The sequence below is a fragment of the Toxotes jaculatrix genome, chromosome 7 (assembly GCF_017976425.1).
Source record: "Toxotes jaculatrix isolate fToxJac2 chromosome 7, fToxJac2.pri, whole genome shotgun sequence".
Taxonomy (NCBI): Eukaryota; Metazoa; Chordata; class Actinopteri; family Toxotidae; genus Toxotes; species Toxotes jaculatrix.
Genome location: NC_054400.1, coordinates 9,169,499 through 9,196,521, shown reverse-complemented (window position 1 = coordinate 9,196,521; position 27,023 = coordinate 9,169,499). Strand labels below are relative to the sequence as shown.

The 27,023-nt window shown below is 39.1% G+C and overlaps 1 protein-coding gene across 1 annotated transcript; it reads left to right on the top strand.

Annotated features, from left to right (window-relative positions):
* Window positions 1-714: 714 nt before the first annotated feature.
* Window positions 715-25,000, top strand: hsd17b4 (hydroxysteroid (17-beta) dehydrogenase 4). The gene is made up of 25 exons (XM_041042731.1): window positions 715-861; window positions 1,840-1,893; window positions 2,805-2,912; window positions 3,592-3,651; window positions 3,803-3,824; window positions 3,938-3,984; window positions 4,310-4,394; window positions 5,856-6,043; window positions 7,596-7,687; window positions 7,894-7,918; window positions 8,056-8,184; window positions 11,553-11,662; window positions 15,028-15,140; window positions 15,406-15,529; window positions 15,757-15,808; window positions 16,869-16,940; window positions 18,753-18,856; window positions 18,965-19,030; window positions 19,446-19,515; window positions 19,689-19,795; window positions 20,716-20,802; window positions 20,954-21,040; window positions 21,211-21,349; window positions 22,875-23,002; window positions 24,094-25,000. The coding sequence occupies exons 1-25, from the start codon at window positions 810-812 to the stop codon at window positions 24,181-24,183; spliced, it is 2,211 nt and encodes a 736-aa protein (XP_040898665.1). The 5' UTR covers window positions 715-809; the 3' UTR covers window positions 24,184-25,000.
* The last annotated feature ends 2,023 nt before the right edge of the window (window positions 25,001-27,023 follow it).

Genomic DNA, 27,023 nt, shown 5'->3' with positions numbered 1-27,023 from the left:
CCGGCAATTCATTTTTGTCCTCTGTGGGGGACACGAGTCTGAGACCCCTAGGTCAAAATATCATTTATAGAATCTATCTCAATTGTACTGTCATGGACATCCAAGGCTTTCTTGTGATGCCTCAGTTGTGGGGTCTTTACTTCCACATTTTATGGCTCACTGGCCTTGCTGTTTTCAGTATCAATCACTCAATAGGGGAGCAGATTTCCTATGATGACATTATTGATGATTTTGCATCAAGGAAGGCCAGAAAGGTCAGGTTTTAGTTTTAGTTTGCTGTTCTTGGTGCAATAGTGTTATAATTAGATTTCCTGTAGTGTGTTTTCATTTGTGTGATGAAGGATTTGTGCCATTCAGAATATCAATTAATATTGTTAAAACATGGCAGTTTGTGTGAAATGTCTTTTCTTTTTTTTTTCTGGAGGGCGCTTGTAGGGGGTCTTGCCCAGGGAGTAATTCAATGTAGAACCACCACTGGTGAAAAGCTGTAGTAAGAAAAAAAAACAGTCATTTATCAAATGGGCTCATTCATCCAATGGGACATCAACAACTCTGTTGATCAACTAATCAACTAATCGTTGTAGCTGTGATTCAAGCATACTCATAGTAAACTACTTGTGGGAAATCGAAGGTGGTGAAAACAGGGTTAATAAAATCCTGGTTTCTGATTGGTCACTGCTGAGACCGTCCCCTCGTAATTGCGGAAGTGTAACTTGTAGGCGTTCACCCTTCTGTCTGTGAAAAGCAGTGTCGCTCTTGTAGGCACTGTGCTCCTGTTGTTCAGGAATAAAGACTAATATCTCACAGGAATGTCTTTGTCTTTCGAAGGAAGAGTCGTGCTTGTCACCGGGGCCGGAGGAGGTAAACCCGTCGTGCAAACATAACGGAGCCTTAGCTGTGGCTGTTACTGCTGCTAACTGTAACTACGCCTAAGGGTTTTGTAACGTTAGCTGCTAATGCTAACCTGCAAGTTGCGATGATTTAGTAAATATGTTAGACAAATGATTAAAACAGCTAGTGCACAAATCTCTCCTGTTGGATTCCCTGCCCAGTTGTTAATCTCGGTATCTTGCGCATTGCTAACAATGGCGAAACAGATAGAAGTTGCAAAGTCGTTACAGTAAACGATCTATGAACCTTCTGGAAACAATGAAACACACTTGTTGATACTACTGTAAACATACTCTGCATTAATTAGACTAGCAACAGACTTTTGGCAGCCTTTGCATTTGAAGGGCAAAGGGAGCAAAGTACATGTAATGCAATGGCTTATAATCACTCCAGTGCAAAGTGTGTGAAAGGGCACATGCACCAGCACCCCTACAGTCAGTGGCCAGTGCAAAAATATTTGTGTGTGTTCTCAACGGGCTCCCTTACCCGTTTGATACAAGTGTGTAAAGCAGTGGATCTGTAGTGGTTATCATGCCAGTAATGAAGTGCTTCAAATATATTTAAGAAAGTCTGAACAATCTGAAATCATGATACGGAGGTCTTGTTAAATAATAACTCACCCAGAGTCATTAAAGCTTTCTAATGATGCTGAAGGTTAATTTCTGTTGTTGAAACAGATCAAAACACTATAATAAAAATAATTTACAATAAAACATATTACTTCATGTCAGTATTGGAAGGCTCTTAGTGTAAACTCCTGAAAATGTTTGACTGTTTAAAAAAACAATTTTAAAAAAGTAAAGTAAAAACAATGTTTTACTTCAGTGTTTTGTTGGGCCCCGGTAACTTAAGTCCGCTATTCCCCTCACTATGTCGCCCCTGTCAACAGTGAATGTTAATGTGAGGGGTGTACTCTATAGGCTCATCTGTCTTTCTTTTTTTTTGCAGGCCTTGGCAGAGAATATGCACTGGCTTTTGCTGAAAGAGGCGCCTCAGTTATAGGTAAATAAAGGATTGTCATTTCGATCGTCCTATACCTCATTTGTTTTAGAACAGATATAATGTATATACTGTGGTTAGTGCAGGTCTTGATGTTACATACTCAGTGAAATGCCTGCTGAAAGTCAGGGTTAATTGATATATACTTTTTTGGATAATAGAGAGACAGTCATATAAATGTGCACATTGACCCATTTTTGGCCCAGCATGATTCCAAATGTTTATCTGAGTTGTTAGGGACTGGACATCAGTTTCATTCTTTTTTAGCAGTCTTATTAAAATGTTAGCTTTTTACCACATGTACGTATCATTTGCTGCTGACTACATACAGAAAAGTATATAGCAGCGATTTAATTTCTGTGACATGAATAAATACCTGAGATGACAAAAAACCTGTAGATTCTTTTGAATTTGATTTTATTGTGACAGCATTCCTTGGTTTCATGTTCACTTACTTGAAGTAATATTCCAATGTGTTTCATGCCAGGAGGTAGAAAGATATCAAACAAAGGGGGAGGCTCCTGCATCAAATTGGTACTCAGCATCACCAGATAACCCTGAGCCGAGGTTTTGAAATTGGTATTGCAAGAGAAAAAATTTGATCGGTTCACCCCTACAATTAGGTAATTTTTGGATATGAATTAGACCTCAAAATGAGGCATGTCATAGAGAAATGTGCATTGCATTGACTGTCACAGTAATGATGTTACTTTTTAGACTGCACAGTTGTAGATGTTGGCATAAATATTTACCCTTCCCAAAATAATCGCTTTCCCTGCTGCCTGGACTGAACTTGCCCTTGAACTCTGACAAGGAATCAGCTTAGCTATACTTTTCTCCTAACCTAATCACTCGTGGAGAATTGCAGAACTCACCCCATTATTGCTAATCTTTTTCTTCTTCCTGCAATAAAGTGAATGACCTTGGGGCAGACACTAAAGGGGGTGGAAAGAGTTCTGCAGCTGCTGATAAGGTGGTGGAGGAGATAAGAGCGAAGGGAGGCAAAGCTGTGGCAAACTATGGTGAGAAGTTTGGACTAGCCTTCTTGTCTTAAGTCTTCTCTGACACATCATTATCTTTTCTTATTTTTTTTTTTTCTTTACTGCTTACCATGTATTATTTAGCTTATGTAATGGTAGACTCAGAAACAATATTGATTTTTGTCAGCACACAGATGAAGCTGTTAACGAGTGTCGAAAACAGATTTATCTCCCTATTTTATCTTTGTGCATATCACATATGTAAGAAAAAAACATTTTAAAGAAGAAAACAAGACTTCGTTCAATGTGGTTCATTGGTGGTGTAGAACTTGTCAAAATTGTTTGTGAATGTGACACAAAGGTATCATTTGCCTGAAAAGTTGGCATAGTTTCTATCCAGTTTACAACAAACGATGCCCAGCAATCAATAAATATGTTATTTCACACATCATTACTTAACAGACTGAGCAAGTGAGCCTGTCGGGTTTCTCATGTATTGAATAAAACTTTCTCATAAGATTTCTCTTCATCTTAGTTGTATTATTGTAACTATGACAGAGGTATTTATGAACCTACATGCAAACAGCACAAATGCAGTTTTAAAACTATAGCCAGGCTATCATAGAAAAAAGCTACATACAATTATTTTGAATTTCAGTTATGCGAAACAGTTATCAATCACTCTCATCACTTTGTGCAATTTTCTGTTGTGCACATACAGATTCTGTAGAAGATGGAGAAAAACTCATCCAGTCAGCGCTGGATGCATTTGGAAGAATAGGTGTGTATTAGATGTGTACAGCAATACTGTGGTCACTGTGGAGTTGATACTTATCCCAAGTACTGCATTATTGAAAAAGCTCAATTAAATGATTGTTAGTATTGTCATAAATATAATTGATTAAATCTGTATAATATGTCTTTTCTTCCAGATGTTGTTGTAAACAATGCTGGGTAAGTAGTTTCATATCAATCATATGGGCATATGGACCACTATAATCATGTAAAAGAAAACCTTAAGTGTAAGCACAAAGACTGAAAACACTTTCCTGCTTTTCTTTGCCAAGGATACTTCGTGACCGATCATTTGCCAGGACAAGTGATATGGACTGGGGTAATTAAATTATTTCTGATGTTTACATTCACTCTCATGAACTCACAACATGTCTGGGGTCGTCTCATATCATCACATTATTTTGTCTGGCTCACCTCAAAATCAAAGTGTGCCACTGTGCTATATGTAGAAGACTTCATTTGTTTTTAACTTAGATTTGTTGTCCAAGTACCTTCTCTTTAAAAACAGATTGCTTGTGTGGGAGTTTAAAAATCTACTGCAAGCTGGATCTGATCCACAATGTTCTAATGTGAAATAACAGAAGAGTATAATATGTGTTGTGTGGTAATGTGTACTGTGCCATTCCTCTTACTCTCAATTTCAGACTTGATTCAAAGAGTTCACTTGAGAGGCTCCTTCCTGGTGACTCGAGCTGCTTGGAACCACATGAAAAACCAAAAGTTTGGCAGGTAACTAGCCCAGCTACTAACAGCTATTGACGTGGATAATAACTGGGCCATCCTCCGATTACGTGGGTAGGACTTTTTAGGTCCTATAAAGTTAAAGTATTCAGAGCAGACAGACCACTGCCGAACTGTATTCAGGAAGATATCAGTATGGCATAAAATGCTGTATGGCAAGGCCTGATTCAGATGTCAGATAAGGTAGCAAAGATACTCAAAATTATTTTTATGTGCTGAATTTTAAGTGGACTCTTGAGGATGTGCACTTGAGGTAATGATTATATAAAGCATGTCTGCCATTGCATTATTATACTCATATTCTGACTCTGACTTTAATCACTTGATTCCCTTTTAATATGTCTGGCTCCATTGGTTTAATGGTGTAAAATGGGAAAAAAAATCTGCATACTAATAAAAGCCCAAGACAGCAAATTTGATATAAATATGTAAATCACCCAAGAAAGAAGGGAAAAAAAAGTTAATTTGGTTATGCAGCACTGTAGGTTAATCTGTGAACAATTTAAATGCTATTTAAATTGATGACTCCACAAGAAGCAGCAAAGATGTATGCGCAGGCTCATATCATTTTACTAAGTAGTACAGCATAAAAAATTCAAATATCCACTGGTCTGAAGTTGTAGAATTGAAGCTGTTTTTAAATTCAGCCGAGATTCTTCAGCTCTGGAGAAGTCTCTTGAATGAGAAGTGAAACACCCAGTGAATGATTTGTATGAAGCAATGTGGATGTATGCTGATATGTACTGATTATATTTTTAAGGCCACATAAATCACTTATGGTAAATGGGGAGGACATTGCTAACATAAACACCTATCCAATAGAGATCACGTAACAATAACATAAATAATGGCTGCTTTCTGATACTGAGTAATCATTTATGGTACTTATTGTACCTCTGATTTCTGTTCTGTGACAAGTAGAAATGCATGCTGTCAAAAAGGCCTAGTGAGGTTTTCGTGTGTGACTTATTATTGAGTAGAGTAGAAAACAGTTGTAAGCAATGCAGTTGTCAAGGTATGGATGTAAAATTATTCTTTAATTTTATATAGGGAGACAAAGACAATAATCATCATCATTTTAGATTTTGTAGTATGAATATACATTCTGCAGTGCTCACAGGCAAGTTTAAAATTCAATCTTTCTGTGCAGTCACCCCAAACAAAAGTTTATGGTGCATTCAAAGGTAAAGCCACTGGTGAACGAAATGAAAATGAGAAAGGTCCGTGGCCTCACTCTTCACAGTACAGACAGTATGGACATAGAAGCCAAGGTTGTGAATAAAGCTATGTGAAGGCAGGTCGAACAAGTACATTTTTCTTCCACGTATCAGGTCCTTAATGCAGCATTTTATCATATATTGGGTGGGGGCTGTGTCTCCCATTACTCCATAGCAATGCCTGTTACTTTGCATTAACGCTGACTTGTTGCTTGGGGTTGTCTGTGGCCAGAATCATCATGACGGCTTCAGCTGCAGGCATCTATGGTAACTTTGGCCAGGCCAACTACAGCGCTGCCAAGCTGGGCATGTTTGGGCTGGCAAACACCTTGGCCATCGAGGGACGCAAGTACAACATCCACTGCAACACTATTGCCCCTGTTGCAGGGTCCCGACTTACAGAGACCGTCATGCCCCCAGGTAAACAGAGAGATTTAACAACATACATAATGACATGCAGCTGACATATACACATTTTTGGACAGGCCAAAATAGGCGAATGGATTTTCACCACAGTGTTTTTTAAAGAGCATCTGCATAATGTAATGCCCATGTAATGTTGATTTACAAAATTTGAGGCAACAGCACTCCCGTTTGACATGCAAATTTATCATATAATATTCAAGAGCTGTGTTTTTTTTTGCTATTCCACCAGCCATGATGAAATCAGGCACCCTGTAAGTGCTTTAAAAGTTGTGATATGCCAGGCCTTGATTTTAAATGACTTTAAACTCCTTACTTTAACCTTTGATATAGGTGTTTGCCGTGCTTCCAAACAGTCATTAGTAAATGTGCTAATGAAACATTTACGTTTTTTCTTGTTAAAAATATTTCCTGAGACAGAAAGTAAAGGAGCACTGGATACATACAGTTAACACAATGAAGCATAGCTCAGAACAGATCATAACCATAGGATACCATATGCGCCATGTGAACATTATATCAAACAAAAACCTAAAATATAAATGTTCAAAACAACAACTTGGTGAATTATTATTATTATTTTTTTGCATTGTCTGTTGTGTTTTACTGTGGTCTTAGTAGCCCATGGAAACCCACCAAACCCAGTATCTGTAAATGTGTATTCATCACATATCATGAACATATTGTGCATGCTGCGTGACTGCAGCTCTGATGACAGGATTATTAAGAGACAAATTAAAGGAATGGTTTTGTTGCCCTGCCGCGCTGGTCTACAGTAGCATCTGCCACTCTGTGTTGTGCCAACTGTCACAGGATGGCCTCACCTAAGTAAATGACTTGTTTCCATATTTCACTGACTCAGGCTTTTCTAAAAAACAAACAGCAAAACTCATCTTGCTTAACATTTCAGGGAGCAGTGAAGCATGGTGCCTTTTTTTTTTAATACCACACATATGGTGTCTGGTATTCAATCTTTAGTGCTTCATACAAGAAATTAAATCCTGTTCTGTATTTGCTTGACTTCATTCCAGCATCTTTAGGACTACTTATTGAAGACTCCAGTATGTTTCCAGAAATACCTGTATTTTTTTCCCAAGTTCAGTATTAACTAATTTTCTCTCAGACTTTATTTTTCCAAAGTTATTCAGTTTCTTAACATACCAGTATTAGTGCATGTTTTGTATTTAGTATGTTTCCAGCAGGTGCTGTATAATGTAATGCAGCCTAGATATATACAAAAATACAATTAAGGCTATTTTCATCCTCTTTTGAATATTGTTTGCAATAAACAGACTAGTAATCCACATCTGTTGGTTCAGTAGCGTAGAGTACAAATGCTTTAGGCTTGTGTGGTAACTCAGACCACGGTCTCGCAGTATTTTCAAAATGAGAAAATTAAACAAACAGCATCATTTTAATAATAAACTAACTACCAAGCAGACACACTGAAGCAGTAGCACTCCTTTAGGACTTGTTGTAACGCAGATGAGCAATCCAAAGAAACTCTACTGTACTGTATTTGTATATGTATATGTTTTGTTTTATTTAGACCTTGTGGCATCTCTGAAGCCTGAGTATGTTGCTCCCCTGGTCCTGTGGCTCTGTCATGACCAGTGTCAAGAAAATGGAGGACTGTTTGAGGTATACAGGAAAAAGCACATTCTTTCTTTCTTTCTTTCTCCTCAGAAAGACGAATAAGGTCTCACCCTGACTGGATTGCCTGTAACTTTGTGTCTATTTTTTTCTTTTGTCATTCAGAACAGTAATGTACCAATGACATAATCGGTTTTCATAAAGAGACGATAGTGTTTTTTTGTGTCATCTGCTCATGTTACGTCTCCTTTCAGGTCGGTGCGGGCTGGATTGGTAAATGTGAGTACAGTGCATTTTTCCTGAGGGAATGTCTGTATGCATCTGTGATATTCATTAGCCCCTGGTTCACCAGTACTATATGTGTGTGATTTCCACTATACAGCAACGTCTTTATTTGTGTGTGTCCATGTGTGCAGTGCGCTGGGAGCGTTCTCAGGGCTACATTGTGAGACATAAGAACCAACCCATGAATCCTGAGGCTGTCAGAGACCACTGGGACAAAATCTGTGATTTTACAAATGCCACCAAGCCTGCTACCATACAAGGTCAGTAATACATACACACAATAACTTGCACACATGCTTGTGCATTCATACACAAATACATTTACATACAAATCTTACAGTAGATGTCATGTTAAGATTTTGAAAATGAAAATGTAAATTCATGTCATTCCTTTAGTCTTGAATGGGGATTTATTCATTGAGAGCACATTAATATCTCTTAAAACCGGTAAACGCGCAACTGCTGCTTAGATGTTATCAAGTTCATTTTCACACAGATTTTCTTTATTTGAGTCCAAACGCTGAGTTGGATCACGCCCCCTCCTCTTCATAACCTTGCTGGTTTGCTTTCACACTTGTTTGTCTCTTTCTGTGTTGAGTCAGAATGATTCAGATTGCAGATCTCTGCCTAGCTACACTGAATCTATTCAAAGTCATCAGTTACTTACCAATAAAGCAACCACCATCATCGTACAGTTTGATCTCTGAATTTGAGTAGGTGAACTCCCTGGTACTCGAAAGTTACAATTATCTTTATTTCTTTTTAGAAAAGGATTTTTGTAGTGGAACTTCATCTCTAATTTCTTAATAGGACTCAGCCACTGTAGTCTGCTACCTCAGAAAACTGTACATAATCACATCATGATAAGTTGTGTGTGTTTGTTTGTATGGTGAGACCCAGAAAGGTGGCTTTAACAGGGTATTTGCAGGTCTTAAAAACCATTGTATTGTGTTTCCTTAAAAAAATGCTTTACACGGTGTATAGTTTTTCAACAAAAAAACTTTTCCTGCTGCAGGCAATAATGTTGGTTATAAAAGGTTTCTGTATATGATTGCATACTGTAGGAGACTTTATACACCTCCAGAGTTTGAGTTTCAGTCAGCGCCTTCAGACCTGTAGGAATCACTGTCAACACTGCTCCGAACCTCACTGACTCATAATGAGCGAACGTTGATTGTGGTAAAAACTTTAATGCAGGGGTGTCCAAACTGTCCCACAAAGGGTCGTGCGGCTGCAGGTTTTTGTTGCAACCAATGAAGAGCACACAGTTTGTCCAATCACCTGTCTGAAGACTGAGATCAGTTGATTAAATGAGTCAAGTCTGGTGTGCTGGTGCTTGGTTGGAACAAAAACCTGCAGCCATACGGCCCTTTGTGGGACAGTTTGGACACCTCCCTCAGAAAGAAGAAAACATTGCGTGCCCCCCCCCTGCCGCGGCGGCGATTATAAATAGATAATAAACACACCGGTCTTTGCTCGTCTCCCACCGTAGTCACAGTGAAGCCAAGCGCTGCAAACACTTCGTCGTATTTCCTCGTCTTAGCTTTCGGGTGACTTTTGCAATAATAAATAGTTCTATGTTTTAATTCTAGTTTTCCATCATACTTTGGCCAGTGTGATCATGAAACAGGTACTGAATCGCATTCTGTGTGGTATCAAAATGGCCTTAGAACATCTTAAACGGTCAGTGTAGTAGTCACGTAGTCACACTGTTTGACTGAGGTTTTGTGAGCGTGAGAAACTTCTGAAACTAGAACTGAACTCAGTTTTCAGCCAAATGAGCCCTTATACTATCAGCTCATCTTTATGTACAGAAGGTTTGGTAACACATCAAGCGAGTGAGGTAGGGAAAAGGAAGTGAAGGTGAATAAGATGTTGGGTAAGAACAAGCCTAGCGTTGTTCCCGAAAGGTCTCATGCAAACAAGTGGGTGGCAAATGTTGATTATTATTTCTCTCCGCCTCCTCCATCCCTCTCCATGCTCTCAGATGTACAATTGAAGAAAGGGCGGCAGTGCTAACATTAACTGAACTGGGGTGGCAGTCCCACAGGGCGGAAGCTGGGCTCATTAGCATGGCTTTGTAGTGCATCCTCATTTGTAGCTTATTACAGAGACTTGTTGCTGCTTCTGTTCTATAACTGCCTGCCGCTGACTGATGATAATTAGTATCTGTGGTCTTCCCAGTCTTACTCTGTTTCTGTTCCTCGATTGTCTCAGCTGTCTTCCATTGTTTGTGTTTGCTGAATCTGCATAGGTAGTCATAGCCTGTGTTACTTGGGTGGATATATTTACATTCTATTTTTAGGCTATCTTTAAGCAAACTGAGAACACACAATGTGGAATCAGTGTCTTAAGTGTATAAACAACTAATGTTGGAACAGAGAACTGGTCGTGTTTATTCTCTATGTATGTGGATCTCACACTTGTCCATCCTTTTTAAATTGGATTTTTTATTATGCGTTAACAACTCACTGGAATTCTGTTTAACTTTACTTCGATTCGTTTAACTTAAGCTTATGAATTTTCTGGAGTTGTCAGAGCAAAAAATCCCCAAGCTCATTCCTGAAAAAGTGTAGGTTTAATGGTTGTTATCTGGGTGATGAGAGGAATCCGATACGTGAATAAACTGTCAGATGTAAGGCACCCTAAACTTTCAATATTACTGGTAAATCATCAAGATCTCTCTGTGTGTTTTTACCTAATCTTGATAATAAAGAGTTAGATACATTTATATTCAAAAATATAAATAAAATCAAATTGGTACTCTTAAATAAAGAATTAGTCCAACAGTAGTTCAACAAAAAAATTTCAGTTTGGTATCAAACCGATGAAACTCAAAAACCATGTTTTTTTGCAGAGAGCTTGATGATAAGATAAATACCACTCTCATGCCGGTACACAAAGTATGAAGTCATCAGCATCATCATCAGCAGCTTACTAATTTGTGTTACAAAAATCCTTTGTGCAAAAAGTGTAAAAATAACAAACTGCTTCCACATAGGCTGCCATAAAATGTCAAACTGTTGTATTTACACTTTGCTTTTGTACATATTAAATCAGTGGCAGGCAGATTTTTTGATACTTCTGGGTAGAGCCAGCTGTCTCCTCATATCCAGCTAACTCGCTGCTGGTGATACCTTCATATGTAAGCTATAGACATAAGAGTTGTATCTTTTCATCTGACTCAAATAAGTGTATATTTGAAAATGTCAGACTTTTCCTTAAAGGTAAATAGAGAGCTAAGTATGCAAATCATCCCACCTTTAATGTAAAATGAGAATACACTGTCGTCTGAGATAACAAATAAACCCTCAGGCTGTTGTTGAGGAATGAAATTAGCTAGGTGAGAGCTGATTATTGTAGCTGGCTAACACAATGTAAACCTGGATGAGTTACACCACATATGAAGAATGGTTACCTATGTAGAGTTAGCTGATGGGTGGATTGTAATGAGCCTGTTTACAGAAATAAAAGCTATTTGCATTATTTCCAAGTATTTCTGTCTTTCTACTTGGTCTGTGGCATAAGAGATTCCCATTCATTGGGTGTAACGGGTGTGACCTCACCTTCCTGTATGTGTTATTCTGGTGTGCCTCTACTCATCTGTCATCTCTCACCTGTTCTGTAGAGTCTCTACAGTCAGTTGTGAGTGTGCTGTCTCAAGTGGAGTCTGAGGGAGAAGTCGGTGCAAGTCCAACAGCTGCAGCCTCTGCAGCCGCAACTTCAGGGATCAATCCTGTGAGTAGAGACGGTTATTGCTGCTTTTTTCTTTGATGTTAATGTACAGGGTATTTTTCAGGTCTTGAAAAGCCTAAGAAATTGCTGGATTTGTTTCCTCAAAAAAGACCTTAAAAGGTATTAAAAACTACTTAGACTTAAATTTATTTTTGAAAAAGTTTTAAATGTTTTCTCTTGCCTGCTGTAAGTAGTAGTGTTAGTTTGAGAATGTACTGTGTATCCACGTGTGGGCTGTTGGGAGACTTCCTTTTTTGTAGAGTTTCTGTCAGTACCCTCGGATCTGTAGCAAACACCATCTCTACTGCTAGCTACAGTAGCAAGGACTCAAATCAACTCACAATGGATGACTTCTAGCAAAAACATAAATTAACTTCAGTGAATTAACTATTTTCATTTGGTCAGTGCATTCATCCATTTTCTGCTGTTTATCTGGGTGCCAGTCACATTAATATGATTTATATCATTAGGCATTATTGTTACGTACTGCAGGGAAGTACTGCAAAATGAGAATAAATAATTCTAGGCCATATACTCCCTACTGGTTTCCCATCATGCTTTTATGCTTTGGCTGGTGTGAATGTGAAAGAGCTATTAGATTTCATTTTATGTAGTCTTAAAAAGGCCTTTTAAAGTCTTAAGTTTACCCTGGTAAACCCTGCAGAAACCCTGATGTGAATGCATGTGTGGACTTCTATTTTCTTTCGCTGTCCTCCTCCTTTTGTCCTTTTTCTTTATCCCTTCGTTACTTTCTGGTCCCCGCAGTTTTCAACCTTATTTTCACCACACTTACTTCATGTCCATCAGTGCTTTTCTCCACCTCATTTGCTTATACTCTGTAATTCCTCCCGCTGAGACTGTAGTAGTGTTTGTAACGGTTGGTTGATGATGACTTTTGAAAGTGTGGAGCTGTAACCTCTCAGACTGTTTCAAACATGGCAGCTCATGACTCTTTAATACCACCACACTGTAATTAGTCAGGGACGATAATAACCTCCTCAGCGAAGTTCCTACAACATACATAAGTACTTTGATGTCTCCTGCAAATATGAAATGGTGACGTGCCAGACAAGTGGCAACTTGGATTAGCTTTTAAAATGCGAATGTACAAAAGATTTTGGAGCACAATGGTGCAGCGATGGCTCCCTGGATGAATGCTCCCTCACTTCGCTGTGTTCCCTGTCACTGAATCACAGGAAGGGAACAGGCTACAGCTCACACATGGCTGAGTTGCTTAAATAAAACATTGAGCCACTAGTATAATTGCATAACATCAAATAATTATCCGCAGAAACAGCCACCATTTTCTGTTAAGATAATTGTAGTGTGCGATAGTGACACTACGTACAAATACAGACTCTTCTGTATTTATAATATCACTCAGACAGATGACTGAACCCTTTAATTACCGTGTTAAATTCCCCAGATATTTAGAAATTGTTCTCAATTCAGCGATCACCATATTATAAAAGAAATGGCCGATTAAGCACAGACCACCATCATCACAGTTTAACCAATGATAGTTTAATCAGGATGAATGCTTCATTTAGTGCAGTGTGAAAACTGGTGCAACATGTACTCATTAGACCACTATTGCAAGATAAAAAATATGAAAGATATTTCTCAGATCTTCACTAATATAAAAAAACAAAAGACACAAATTCAGTCCAACATGGGACTATGCAAAAAAAAAACTGTAAACACAATTGAACATAAACAAGGTGATGTGATGAACATCAATAATACTCCATGGTAAACTTACTCTTATATCAGCACATATTTTTAGCTTAGTCTTTAAGTCTGTCTATGGTAGCAGACAGATATGAACTGTTTTTTAAATGTTATGTGACTCACTTGTGATGAAATGTCCTTTTTTTTTTTTTTTTTTTACTTCCTGTGAGACATAAATAGCCTCACCAGCCTACTTCAATGATATCATGATCCAGTTCCTAAAATGTTAAATGATGTACAGTACACTCTGTCTCGGGTATCAGTGTCCTCTCCACTGTGTCTCTGGCAGGGGTGTGTGTTTGTGTGTTTGTGGGTGTTTATGTGGTTGTCTGGACTGGAGATTTGGAACAGAGTCACAATTTAGCCCCAAGAAAAACGTCACCATTGTGTCCTCAGCTGACAGCTTTGTGATGTCTGTGTGTGATGTCTGTGTGTGTGTGTGTGTGTGTGTGTGTGTGTGTGTGTGTGTGTGTGTGTGTGTGTGTGTGTATTGTGTGTATTTTGTGTATTTGTGCAGCAAAACATATGGTGTATTTTCATTTGTATCCTTGTCCTTGTCATGGCATGGTGCGTGTATTGCTGAAATAATGCCACACAATGCTCTTGCTACATACACACACACACACACACACCCCTACACATACATACACACACATACGCATACACACATCCACATCCATTGTTCATTGGTGCAGGTTTCTCCAGAGCCATGATGGAAAATTCATGATCGGTTTGAGACTTGAATCCTCAGAAAGCTCTGGCAGAGGGTCTCAGGCTGGGATTAATAATGGTTTTAAAACATTTACAATACATCGAAGGGCTCCACCTTCATGAGCTTTAAAAGGCATTCATGACTGTGTCATTAACACTTAATTATTGCGATGTTCTGTTGAGGAGTTTGAGCCCATTTTCATGCTGCTTGTTAACAGAAGCGCAAGCACAAATCGAACCTCGCAGCTCGATTTCTGGCCTCTCTGTCCTGGCCACGAGTCAAATTCAGGGGCTGTCTTAAAAATGTGCTGATCACTTACAAAGCTCTGCCTGGTCCGGCCCAGAAGTACGCCTCTGAACTGCTGATTCCTCTTAACTCTGTGAGATCTCACAGGTCCTCAAAGTAATGACTGTGGATGGTTTCACAGATCACAGATTAAATCAAACAGGCGACTGTGCCAACTCTACATTATACATCTTCTGATACAATCCTGCTCAATGCATTTTCTGTCTTTTTGGTGCTTTTTATACTCAATTTTGTTTAATGTCTATATTTAATCTTCTTTGCTTTTATGTGCTTTCCTCAGATCTTGTGAGGCGCCCATGTGAACACATTTTTTTTTTTTTAACAAACTTTTTAATGCACTTTTAATGTAAGCGATGGGGGATGAAATCTGTAGCCCTTGCTTTGTGCAAAAGTTTGGTTATTTTCAGAAGACTGGCTACTTCACTCTGACTGTATGTGTAGTGTTTATTAAGGCATTGGTATTCAGAGGTTGAGCTGTGGAGCTAATCTAGCGTGAGGTGATCTTTATTACTTTTCTCCAGACCCCCAAAATTGCATATTAATTTTCTCTGTCTAAATTACAGGATAACTGTTTTGTGTCCTGTCCCTCAAACACTAAAATCCTCTCCTTTCCTCTCAGGCTGAGGCAGTGGGACAAAAATTACCACCGAGCACATTCAGCTTCAGCCACACACAGTGTATCCTCTATGCACTGGGGGTCGGCATGTCCACCAAAGACCCAGACCATCTTAGGTGTGTATCTGAGTATGTTTGCCAGTTATGACTGTAACTGCCTCATTCAACCTGTCTGAAAGTGAACTGAGAGAATTTATGATCACTGTACTTTTTCTTTGACCTGTAAAGAGAAAAAACTCTGGAATCTATCCAGGCTTAAAAAACACGAGCCCAGTGCAGCCATCTGTGCTGTTATTTTTATTTTGTCTTCATCTGTAAACTATTCCTATGAAAGTGTGATTTTTTTTTTTTACAGTTCAGTAACACTAACATTTTCATGTAGGTTCCTGTATGAAGGCCATCCAGACTTTAGCTGCCTCCCCACCTTCGGCGTCATTCCCTCCCAGGCAGCCATGATGGATGGTGGGCTAAGCTCAGTCCCTGGACTCAACATAGATTATACACAGGTTAGAAAATGCAAACATATCAGTGTCTACAATGTATGTTTTTATGTGTGTGAATGTGTGACGTTGTTGTGTGTACATATGTATATGCATATTTGTATCCATATGGTATATTTCACACAGTCTTGGACACAAGAAGAACAATAATAATACACACATTTCTCAGGCTAATGAGGCTTTCAGACTGTGGTATGATTATATATCACAGCTGTTCTGATGTTTTGCGTCAGGTTTTGCATGGAGAGCAGTATCTGGAGCTTTACAAACCTCTGCCAACCTCAGGTATTTCCTTCTTTGCTATTAAAGTACACAGCTATTTTAGAGCCTCACTGAGTCGTTTTACCTGGATTTGTGTTGCTGTATTTAACCTGCCATGTAACTGAGACCAGTCAGAGTTTAATAGATAATTTAGACTTGAAACAGCCATTTTGATGATGCCTCCAAGATTAGGAACTGATTTGGGCCAGCTTACCTCTTAAGCCATGACAGATTTTTAACTGAATGATTAAAATCCTATTGTAGCATGTCTATACTGAGGAAAGAACTACACATGGACCAGCATGGCCCCAATTTGTGCCTCTCATGTATTACTATTACATTCAAGTCACAGAGCTAAGCTCTTGTTTTTCAAAAAAGATAAATTCCTGACAATATATCAAAAAAACCCAGAAGGTCGTTTAACAACACATGGTGTTGTTTTGAAGATATTTCAAGACTTCTCAAAGACACTTTAAACCATCTAAATGAAAAATCATGCAGACTGTTGCACAATAGAAAGAAAGATTTCCCAAGTTTCAGCTTTTATTAACTAATCCAAAACAAAGGTGGTAACCAGAAATGATATATCTCTTTGCTTGATTTGTGCAAAGTTAACAAAATTTTAAAAATGTTTATTGAATTATCACTTATATTGGTCAGTATCAGCGTTACTTTCCATTGTTTTATCCCCAAACCCAAAAATATTCAGTTCCATGTTTTATGTATGTATATATGATGTGTAAAAAATGCCAAATCCTCACGCTGGAGAAGCTACAAGCAACAAACGTTAGGCATTTTTGCTTGAAAACGTACTTGACTGATTAATCGATTATCAAAATAGTTGTAGATTAATTAATTAATTGTTTCAGCTTTTGTATGAAGCTTATTCAGTGATCTTGGGGACACTTGGTTCTGTGACTTGAACATAATGATAAGTCAGGCATGAAGTGGATTTGGGTGCTGTCATGTCTTGAGGTACTAGTTTAGGAATAAACAGAGCTAGTTTAGTAATATTTAGTACATGCATGACTAATTGATGAAACATTATTAAAGTGGGATGTAAATCGTTAAAATACATTTTCAGGTAAACTTACCTCTCAGGCCACCATAGCAGACGTGTTTGACAAAGGCTCCGGAGCGGTCATCCTTTTGGATGGTGAGTGTCTTTGCCCTTCAGGGTTCACAGCTTTTATCACATATTACATATTTTATTACGTATCAGTTTATTTATTTCATATTCATTTATTTTCATCACTTTAATGTGTCTTTTCCTGAAAGTTGCCTCTCAGGCTGAATTAATGAAAGTTAATTTGCAGTCTGTGTCTGCAGGGATTGAAATAACGGAGTGAGAACGACTCATATTCCTGTTTGACAATTCCATAGAGATGGATGATATTAGAACCACTCTGATCTATAATTAATCCGACTTAAACAAATAACATGGGACCTGACGTTCCCTGAGGATTCACAGAGGAAAAATCTGTGGAATTCTTAACACACACTAAACCAGTCAGCCTCTGTTATCCTCTTAGAGGAAAGTAAAGTCATTTCTGGGTAAGACAGCATGTGACAGTGACGCCCTGCAGAAGCAGCTTTGTTTGTCTTTATTCCTGGTTATATTCTGAATTGACATAATGAAATTAAACAGCCAGTACGCAGACTGTTGTCTGGATTTGATTCCTTCTGACAGCTGCTAATTGTCTCTTCACAGTCCGCCTTCATGTGGCTGTTACTTTTTGCTGTAATTTCACTATAAGTATGTTGTAATGAAGAAATGTGGCCGAGGCAGGTGTTCTCCTCGCTGATTTCATTGTTGTACTTAATGTCTCACTTCTGCTGCTTATCATTCAAAGTGATTGCCAGGCAATCCATACTAGCTTTATAATTACTTACTACTTTTGCTTCTCTTTAGTCAATATGTACTGCATATTAGTGAGAGCAGGATTCTGAAACATGAGGGAGAATCAGCCCAAAGCTTATTAATAATAAAATACAGACAGTACAGTGAGAATTCACTTAATTAAAGTTGTCAGTGGTGGAACTTAACCACTGTAAGTGCGTTTACTCATTGCATAAGTGTTTTCTGCTACCAGAAAATTTCAGAGGCAAATGTATTTTTTACTCCCCTATATTCATTTATGTTGTTGGTACATTGTAGAGTTTTATGGTAAACAAACAAATGTACTTCTCTTGCCAAAACACATCTAGTGTATCCTGCACTGAATTCTTTTCCTTCCTCATAAACAGTATCAGTATCTTCTAGCAAGCAGTTGTCTTTTTCTTGTTCCCTGCCTTTCGCTGGCTTTCGATCTGTAGAATAGTCTGAAACTGGCTGTGTTTGTGTGGATGCATGTGTGTCCTCAGGCACGTAGTCAAGATACAAACAAATCAGGGACTTTAAGAAAGAAACATGGGGTGCCCCCCCATAGTTTAGGGTTAAGACACTGACCATGAACAGCAATGTCCTTGGTTCTTGCCTGGCTGGGGGCCTTTGTTGTTGCATCTCTTACTCCCTCATGTCTCTAGTTTCTATAATAAAGGCGTAGAGATATTTAAAAAATACTTGAAAAAATGCTGCATAGTGCTAGTATTGGTTAAAAAACTCCACAGGGGTACTTTTTTTTTTTAATAGTTGATTACTTTGGAAATCAGGAGAAACCCAAAGTTTGTTGAAAACTTTAAATTCAGCATTTCATGCATTTCAGCATGTTGCATTATCAATATTCTGCTCATACATTAATTCTGCCATAATTTTTAGAAGAAAATAAATAATGTGCCACTGACTGCAGCTGCTCTGCTACATTGATGCGTCATGTGTTTTTTTTTTTTGTGCTAATTGTGAGATTTTATATGCAGGACTTTATTTCACTGTGGTATTACTACTTTAACATAAGCAAAGGCACTCAATTGTTCTTCTAATTGTCCTTCATGGATGCAGTTTAAATTCTACATTTTTGCTGTGTTACAGTGAACACCTACAGTGGTGATGAGCTGGTGTGCTTCAACCAGTTTTCAGTGTTTGTGGTTGGAGCTGGAGGCTTTGGAGGGAAGAGAACCTCAGAGAAAGCCAAAGTATGCGTTCCATATTTGATTTACTTTACCAAAATGGAAAAAATAAGATGTTTTAAATAAACGTTGCCTCATATTTGATTGGTTTTATTTGTGTTTTATTTCCTCCAGGCTCCTGTGCCGCCACCTCAACGGGCACCAGATGCTGTGGTGATCGATTCCACCACAAGAGACCAAGTAAGTGTGTCTGTGTGGGTTTTGTTGCAGCATAAATCAGCTGTATTGATAACGTGTGGGTAGAAATAGGAGATAATGTTTTGCGGCTCTGTAACAGCCATAAAGTTTTAAACAAAATGTGAAGGCACAGCAAAGTGTTGAATGAGGTTTTTATACCGTCTCAAAAAAAAAAAAAAAAAAAGAACGCTGACTGTATGTTTGCAGCAGAAAATAAAAAGAGAAAGGCGGAATAAAAAACTAAATCCCTTGAGCAATTTAAATGACTGCAACTGAATCACTTCAAAGCCATTCTTATTTTTAGGTATCTCTTCTATTGGCTTCAAGATAATTTCATTCCACATTTGTTTAGGAAAAGTTCAGGGGTTTATGAATTAGATATAGATCTAAACAATGTCTGTTTCCCCTGCGGTCACAGGCGGCCTTGTACCGTTTGAGCGGAGACTGGAACCCTCTTCACATAGACCCCAGCTTTGCTGCCATGGGAGGTGAGAGTCATCTGTTGTACATCTATTGAGGCTTGATGGGTGTCTCTTTCATTCAATTAAATATCTTAAATTATTTTGCTCAGGACTAAATCTTTCCCTGGGATTTTCGGCCAAATGTTGTGTTTTTATCTTATGGCTTAAACATGGTGCTCTTAAAAATGCTCTTTGCTCAGGTTTCAAGGCTCCGATCCTGCATGGCTTGTGCTCATTTGGCTTTGCTGCAAGACATGTGCTCAAGCAGTTTGCTGACAATGACCCCTCCAGATTCAAGGCTATCAAGGTAAGTAAGCGTTACCTGTGCTTTAAACCTTATCATGCATTGTATGAGTTGTTGGACCTCATGAGAGAACCAACAGTATGAACAGGTTTAAGTGACATGTTCACGTTTGAACATGTCATACGAGTCATGTTCAAACAGGAAAAACGTGTTTGAGTTAATATTTTGTAGTGTTAATCTGAATTTGGAGTGAAAACTTATTAAAATTAAAAAAGTAACACAAAAAGACTTGGAAAATTAATATTCTGTCCACCATATCAACATCATGACTCACTGGTTTACTGAGGTTTTTTTAAATTCATTTATTTTTTAAAAATTTCTTTTTTTCAAGATTGAATTATTTAGTTTTGGTTACTTGTACAACTGCCTCAGGGTCTTTGTGCAAGCTGCTTTCCAGCTTAGGATCCTCAGCTGTGCCTGTCAGTGTCAGGAAAAACAATAGTGCAGAACAAAAATATCGACTCCAGCGCACAGTCGACACTTATTGTGAAATAGCTGATTGATCAATAGACCTTCATCAGTGTAACATTGCCTGCTGCAGAATATTCTCTCATCCATTCCTTTCCTCTATGGTGACATTTTTATGAATGAAACTTGCCCGCAAATGGAGCAGAAGAGGCAACGTAATACTGAAATTTAGTGGCGTCAATTATGCAAATGAAATCTCAGGAACACACATGAACAGGAGGCACTCCTCAGGTTAACACAACTAGTTTGTGCCATTTAGAGAATTTGATGAATGAGCTTAAGCTTTTATTTTATTATGAAAACAGATCTTTTAGAGTGGTTCACTGAAATTTATCAGGTTTAATGCTTGATTAGCTACTCAGCATTTATCAGGACTAGTGAAATGTTATAAAATCATTTTAATTACAGGTCCTCTGACTCCGCCACCTCTCTTAACCCCCATCTCTCTCTCTCAGGTTCGCTTTGTGAAGCCGGTGATGCCGGGTCAGTCACTACAGACTGAGATGTGGAAGGAAGGCAACAGGATTCATATCCAGTGCAAAGTCAGTGTTTAGCATTAGTGTGGACTACAGTCGTCATAACAGATTTGTGGATGAAGATTTGAGTCTGACTCGTCATTTCAGTGCCGTCCTCTGTTCTTTTGTGAATGTTCTGCCTGAGTCCTTATGATCGCTGCTCTTCTCTTTCATCCAGGTGAAGGAGACAGGTGCTGTTGTGCTGTCGGGGGCCTACGTGGATTTACACACCGCATCAGGCGCCTCCCCAGAAAATGTCCCTCAAGTATGTTGGCCCACAAATGCTCCATTCAAAGAACAGTCCTTTCAGCTTCTTTCCTTTTAGTTCAGTCGATAATTTGGACAAAATCAGGTGTTACTTTTGATTTGAAGACCCTTAATTAACTTTCTTTTATCTTTATGAGGAGTGTTTCTCTTGCATCTGCCTTTGTGCAGGGAGGGGGCCTTCAGAGTGAGCTGGTGTTTGCGGAGATTGGTCGTCGTATTAAAGACTTGGGCTCAGAGTTGGTGAAGAAGGTGAATGCTGTGTTCGGCTGGGAGATCACCAAAGATGGCAAGACCACTGCACAGTGGAGTAAGTGTGCTGAATGCTGAACAAACACATTAAACACTTAGGGATGGATCCGATCCGATCCAGTATCGGTATCGTAAATTTCTGATCCAACATGCGGAGATTTCCGATCCATGGACCATGTCTGTGCTTTAATGTTGTCTGCTGAAATGACTCCACATGTGATTCCCTGCCGGCTGCTCTGCTAACTGGCTGTGAGCTGGCAGTCAGCTAGCAGGCGAACATTGAGCAGCACTGTGGCTAAGCAACTTTTCAGCACAACATGTCCGCTGTGTGGAAATATTTTGCACTAGAAACACCCCAAAGGAAGACAGCAACGTGCAATGTTTGCAAAGCTATTGTACCGAGGGGCGGAAGCTCCTTCGCGACCTACAAGTGGTAATAAGTAGCGATTAGCTCGATGCTAACCTTATATGGAGAATCCCATTGACGGGCCAGTGCATTGGCATAGGTCGCGCTATCAACATTTACACTCAAACGATAAATCAAAGCGGGACACCATTACAGGAAAGTCATACAGGTAACTCACACACCAACAATATATTACTCACAGACTTATGTCCCTTCTAGGTACAGCAGGAAGAAAATGAACCGTTAGTGAAATTCCACCTCTCGGGATATTTGAGATTTGAAAAACCTTTATTTGTTGCTGCTACAAGAGCCAGTATACTTAATTTGTGCTGATCAGATCAAGTAGCCCTTTTTATTTCTATTTTATTTGGAGAGGGGTAGTCTAAAAGAAGGTTACCCTTTATGAGTATCTCTTGAATTTAATAAATATTGACTGTTAACATTGATTTCCTGTTTTTCTAACTTTCTTTTAGGACCTTATACTTACCTCAAGTTGCCTTTTGGGACATACATGCATACGTATCATACTTGCCTGTAGATAAGATTTATTACAGCATCATATAAAATCAACAATAATGATAATAATAATATTAAAACAAACAGCCCTGGTATCTGAATAGTATTCAGGTATCGGGATCAGATCAGAAAAATGTGGATCGGTACATCCAATACATGGGAATTATATGTGTTCGTTTCAGTGTTGACAGTGTTTCCCAGTTGATTCCTGTTTTGCACGTTTACATTCCCAATCCTCCTGTCATCATTCAGTGCAGCTCACTGGAGTGTCTCACGCTTAAGATTGTTGGTGACTGTTTTCCCGCCTGTTAGGACTTAACACGTTGTTCATCTCTTCAGTGCTACACCAACGCTCAGAAATCAGTCAGAAAACATGATTCACTCTGACGCTGGCCCATGAAACAAAGGCTGAAATATGAGTGTGAGCTGTAAAGTTGATAAGTTAATTTGACCCAGACTGACATTTTGCTAACAAGCTGTCCAATAAGCCATTAAAACTAGAACAAAATCTGTGCTAATGACTGAATGATAACTCCAAGCACAAGTGGGTTGTGGTAGCAAAGCAGAAAAGGCCAGCCAACCCAGCGAAAAAGGAGCTTTGTCAAGTATTTATGATTTATTCCATCTTTTTCCCCCCTCCCCTCTCTCTGTCTTCCTGTAGCCATTGATCTGAAGAATGGCAGCGGCTCCTTGCATAAAGGCCCTTACAATGGGAAGGCAGATGTGACCTTCACAGTGTCAGATGAAGACTTCATGGAGGTGGTGCAGGGGAAGCTCAACCCTCAGAAGGTGATAAACAAGTGGTCAGGCCTGTTCAGTTATCATGAATCTCTTTTGATGTGACATGCTTTAACAAAAGGGTTATTTACATGCAGTGCTGTGAATGGCCTTGTGTGTTTTTTCGGCATGTTTATCCACAGCGTATCACATTAATGCTTCTTTAAAGTGTTTCATGCTCACGGAAGGAAGCATTTTAGCTTAAGTTTTTTTTGTTTTTGTTTTTTACAAAATCCAGATGCTACATGGCCTTGAAATAATGAGGCAGTGTTGAAAATGTAATGTCATATTTTAAATCCTTTTTTCCCCCCTGACATTAAATCACTTCTTGTACATTTTAATTAAAGCAAAAGAGCCTTTGAAGAGCCTTTCAATCTGTAATGACTTCTCCCATGATCTCGTCATGTCAAATAAAAAATGGAAGGCAGTGATCTATCAAACCGAGTTCAGAAAGCTCTGAGTGCGGGTAATCAATCGACGCTGCTTGTTATGTCTGTAGCATCTCATCTGTCACAGGGAGTGGCCATCACTCTACAGAATTTATATGCTTCCTGGAACCCTTGATATTGATCTGAGGCCTGTGTGTGCGTGCACAATTTACAAAGAGCGTCAGCGGGCTGTGTAGCTGAAGATCCCTCAGGCAGGGTCTTTTCCAGCCTCTGAGACAATGAAAGGAACAGCTGGGGAAAGATTAGTTGGTGGAGTTGAAAGGGACACTGCTAACTGTCATCCGGGGTCGTCACTACTGCCGTCCCGTGATTGATTTTAGCCGAGGAACATGCCTCACAACCTCGGTAGTTCAGTTCACCCAATTAAAAGACTTTTCTGCTGTGCCTCTCAGCTGTGAACCTTTATTAATATGAGTATTATTTCATTGTTCTGCTGCCACAGCAACAACGGTCACATATTCTCTTTTTCCTGAGTCCTGGCTTGTTGCTTTTTCATTTGTATGAAGTGTTAGCTGTAGGCGTTTTGGCCCTCTTTACTCCCTGTGCACTTGAAAAGCAGTATAACAGCCAACCAGCTAGAAATCATAGGATACTTTGTGCTTTCTTTGGGGAGAAAAACAAAATGAATCAAGTGTGTGTTTGTCGTTTTGCTAGGCGTTCTTCTCTGGAAAGCTGAAGGTTAGAGGGAACATCATGCTGAGCCAGAAGCTGGAGGTCATCCTGAAGGACTACGCCAAGCTGTGAGCCCGTCAGCCAGGCAGTCAGACAACTTTAGGAACTAACTGACCCGCCAGCTCTCTCCGTCTGTCTACTTTTCCTGTCCTGTGCGTATTTACATGCTTTGCCTCTTTAAGAGAAACTCATAAAAATTACCCAGTGACGATCAGAATGAATTCTCTGATATAAATTACAGTAACTTTTACTACAGTCATAAAATGCTGATCGAATAGGAAATGTCCTTTGTCTTATAACATGGATACATATGTTTTGAGGATGGAGAGAGGAAAAACATTTTTGTAATTGTCACATCATCAGTTATTGGCAAAAGGAGAAGCAATAATTCAGTTTCTTTTCAGCTGGTTAGTTTAACTTGGTTGGTCTTTCCTTGCTAAATGTGCACTTAACACACCCGCCTTTAAAGAACCAAATGAGAAATTAACCATCAGTCTTCATGAATTTAGTTAAATTCTGCTGTCTGTCAGTCACTGTATTCTTGTATCAGTGCAAACAAAGATCTGCTACAGTGAAGAACCAAAATTCTTCCCAGCATTTGGTTAATGTAGAGGATGAGGTGATAATGATTAAAATCTAAACCGGTTTTTAATCTCAGTTTGACTGAAGTCGTAATTCAGCAGTCTGTTATTTCATTATGTCGACCAATTGACCTTAGTGTGTCGGAACCGATTTCATGAACCTGAGTCTTTATTCACAACAAAAACTGTAAGATGTATAGTGATGTAGAGTTTGCTAATTATGAAAATATTTACTTTTTTAAAATCATTTCAGTGCAATTGTAATTCAGTGATTGTGCTGTATGAAAATAAACTAATTCAGAACCTCATTTCTGTATGGTTATTCAAAGCGGCTTTAACTGAATAATGTTATCAAATTAGGGATGGGGCCGATCCGATCCAGTATCGGGTTCCGATACCAACATATTTCACAGATCGGAAATTTCCGATCCAACCTGCAAAGATTTCCGATCCATGGACCATGTTTGTGCTTTAATGTTGTCTGCTGAAATGACTCCACAAGTGATTCCCTGCCGGCTGCTCTGCTAACTGGCTGCAAAACATGGAATGGATTTCCAGAGGCGTGTCTCAATAAGACACGGAAACACACCCCTGTTCAGGAAGTCCATTCCCCAGTTTGCAGCCAGCTAGCAGGCGAGCATTGAGCAGCACCGTGGCTAACCAACTTTTCAGTCCAGTTTCACCAACATGTCCGCTGTGTGGAAATATTTTGCACTAGAAACACCCCAAAAGCAATACAGCAACGTTTGCAAAACCGTTGTACCGAGGGGCGGAAGCTCCTTCGCGATCTACAATAAGTACCGATTAGCTCGATGCTAACATAATATGGAGAAGCTCATTGACGGGCTAGCACATCAGCATCGGTTGCGCTATCAACATTTACACTCAAACGATAAACCAAAGCGGGACACCATAACAGGTAAGTCATACAGGTAATTCACACACCAACACGGTGTGTGAATTACAATTACTCACGGACGTATGTCCCTTCCAGGTACAGCTGGAAGAAAATGAACCATGAGTGAGTTTCCGCCATAGACTGTATAAGACATGGACGTAGCACCCATGACGTCACCCATTGGTTTCGGGCATAGACTGTATAAGACAGGTTTCGGGGAGTTTTTGTGACCAAACCATGGACATTTGAGCTGTGCCATTTTGGATTTTAGTGGAAGTGTGCTTTCCATATTTGGCGGAGAGGCGGTTACTCTACAGGTCAGCCGGTCAAGAACCCGCCCACTTAGCTCAGAGCAATATTTAATATTTACTGGCTTTCACCGCTGCCTCCATCCACTATCCACTTACAGTTACAGCAGCACACAACAGCAGCCGCTTACTGACGGAGCTGTTCTGTCCATGCAATGTCAGACTTTTTAAACAGAAAAATTAGACGAAATAAAATTGTAGCCTAGTACTCTCGCAATAAATGGACTCTGAGAGCACGGAACACACTGCAACAGCGTTCCTAACATTAGCTGCTGGGGTCTTCCATCTGTATCAGCAGCGACCATAAATCGGCAATTAAGTCATAAGCCAGCAGCAAAATATGCCAATACATGCTAGTTAGTACAGTCCACACTACAAGCCATATTGTCACAAAAACCTATCCGAACATTGGCAAACACTTCCACTGCAGCCCCTGTCAACCGCTGGAGGTAGCCGGTGGCCTTTGGATGTAGCCACCAAGCCCAGCCGATGCTTTAGTAAAGAGCTAACTGCCAGTGCATGCCTATGAAGCTGTCGCTCAACGTAACCACGCCCTAATTCATGTAAGAATTTTAAGCCAGTGAATTTTTTTTACCAAAACCATTTTTGTGTTATTTAGACTTTCAGTTCTTACTAAAATATGACTTTTTTTGGCATATTTTGACGCCATAGAATACTATGACGTGTCTTATGACATTTTTAGGTCTTACTAAAATATGACATTTTTTGGCATAATTTGACCGCTTATGGCCATATGACACTTTTCATGACATTTTGAGGTCTTACTAAAATATGACTTTTTTTTGGCATATTTTGACGCCTTACTATACTATGACCATTTTTATGACATTTTGAGGCTAAACAAATTTTTGACTTTTTTTGGCCAAATTTGATGCCTTACTATACTATGACCATTTTTATGACATTTTGAGGCTAAAAATTTTTTTTGACTTTTTTTGGCCCATTTTGACGCCTTACTATACTATGACGTTTTTTATGACATTTTGAGGCCGAAAAATGTTTTGACTTTTTTTGTCCGATTTTGACGCCTTACTATACTATGACGTTTTTTATGACATTTTGAGGTCGAAAATTTTTTTGACTTTTTTTGTCCGATTTTGACGC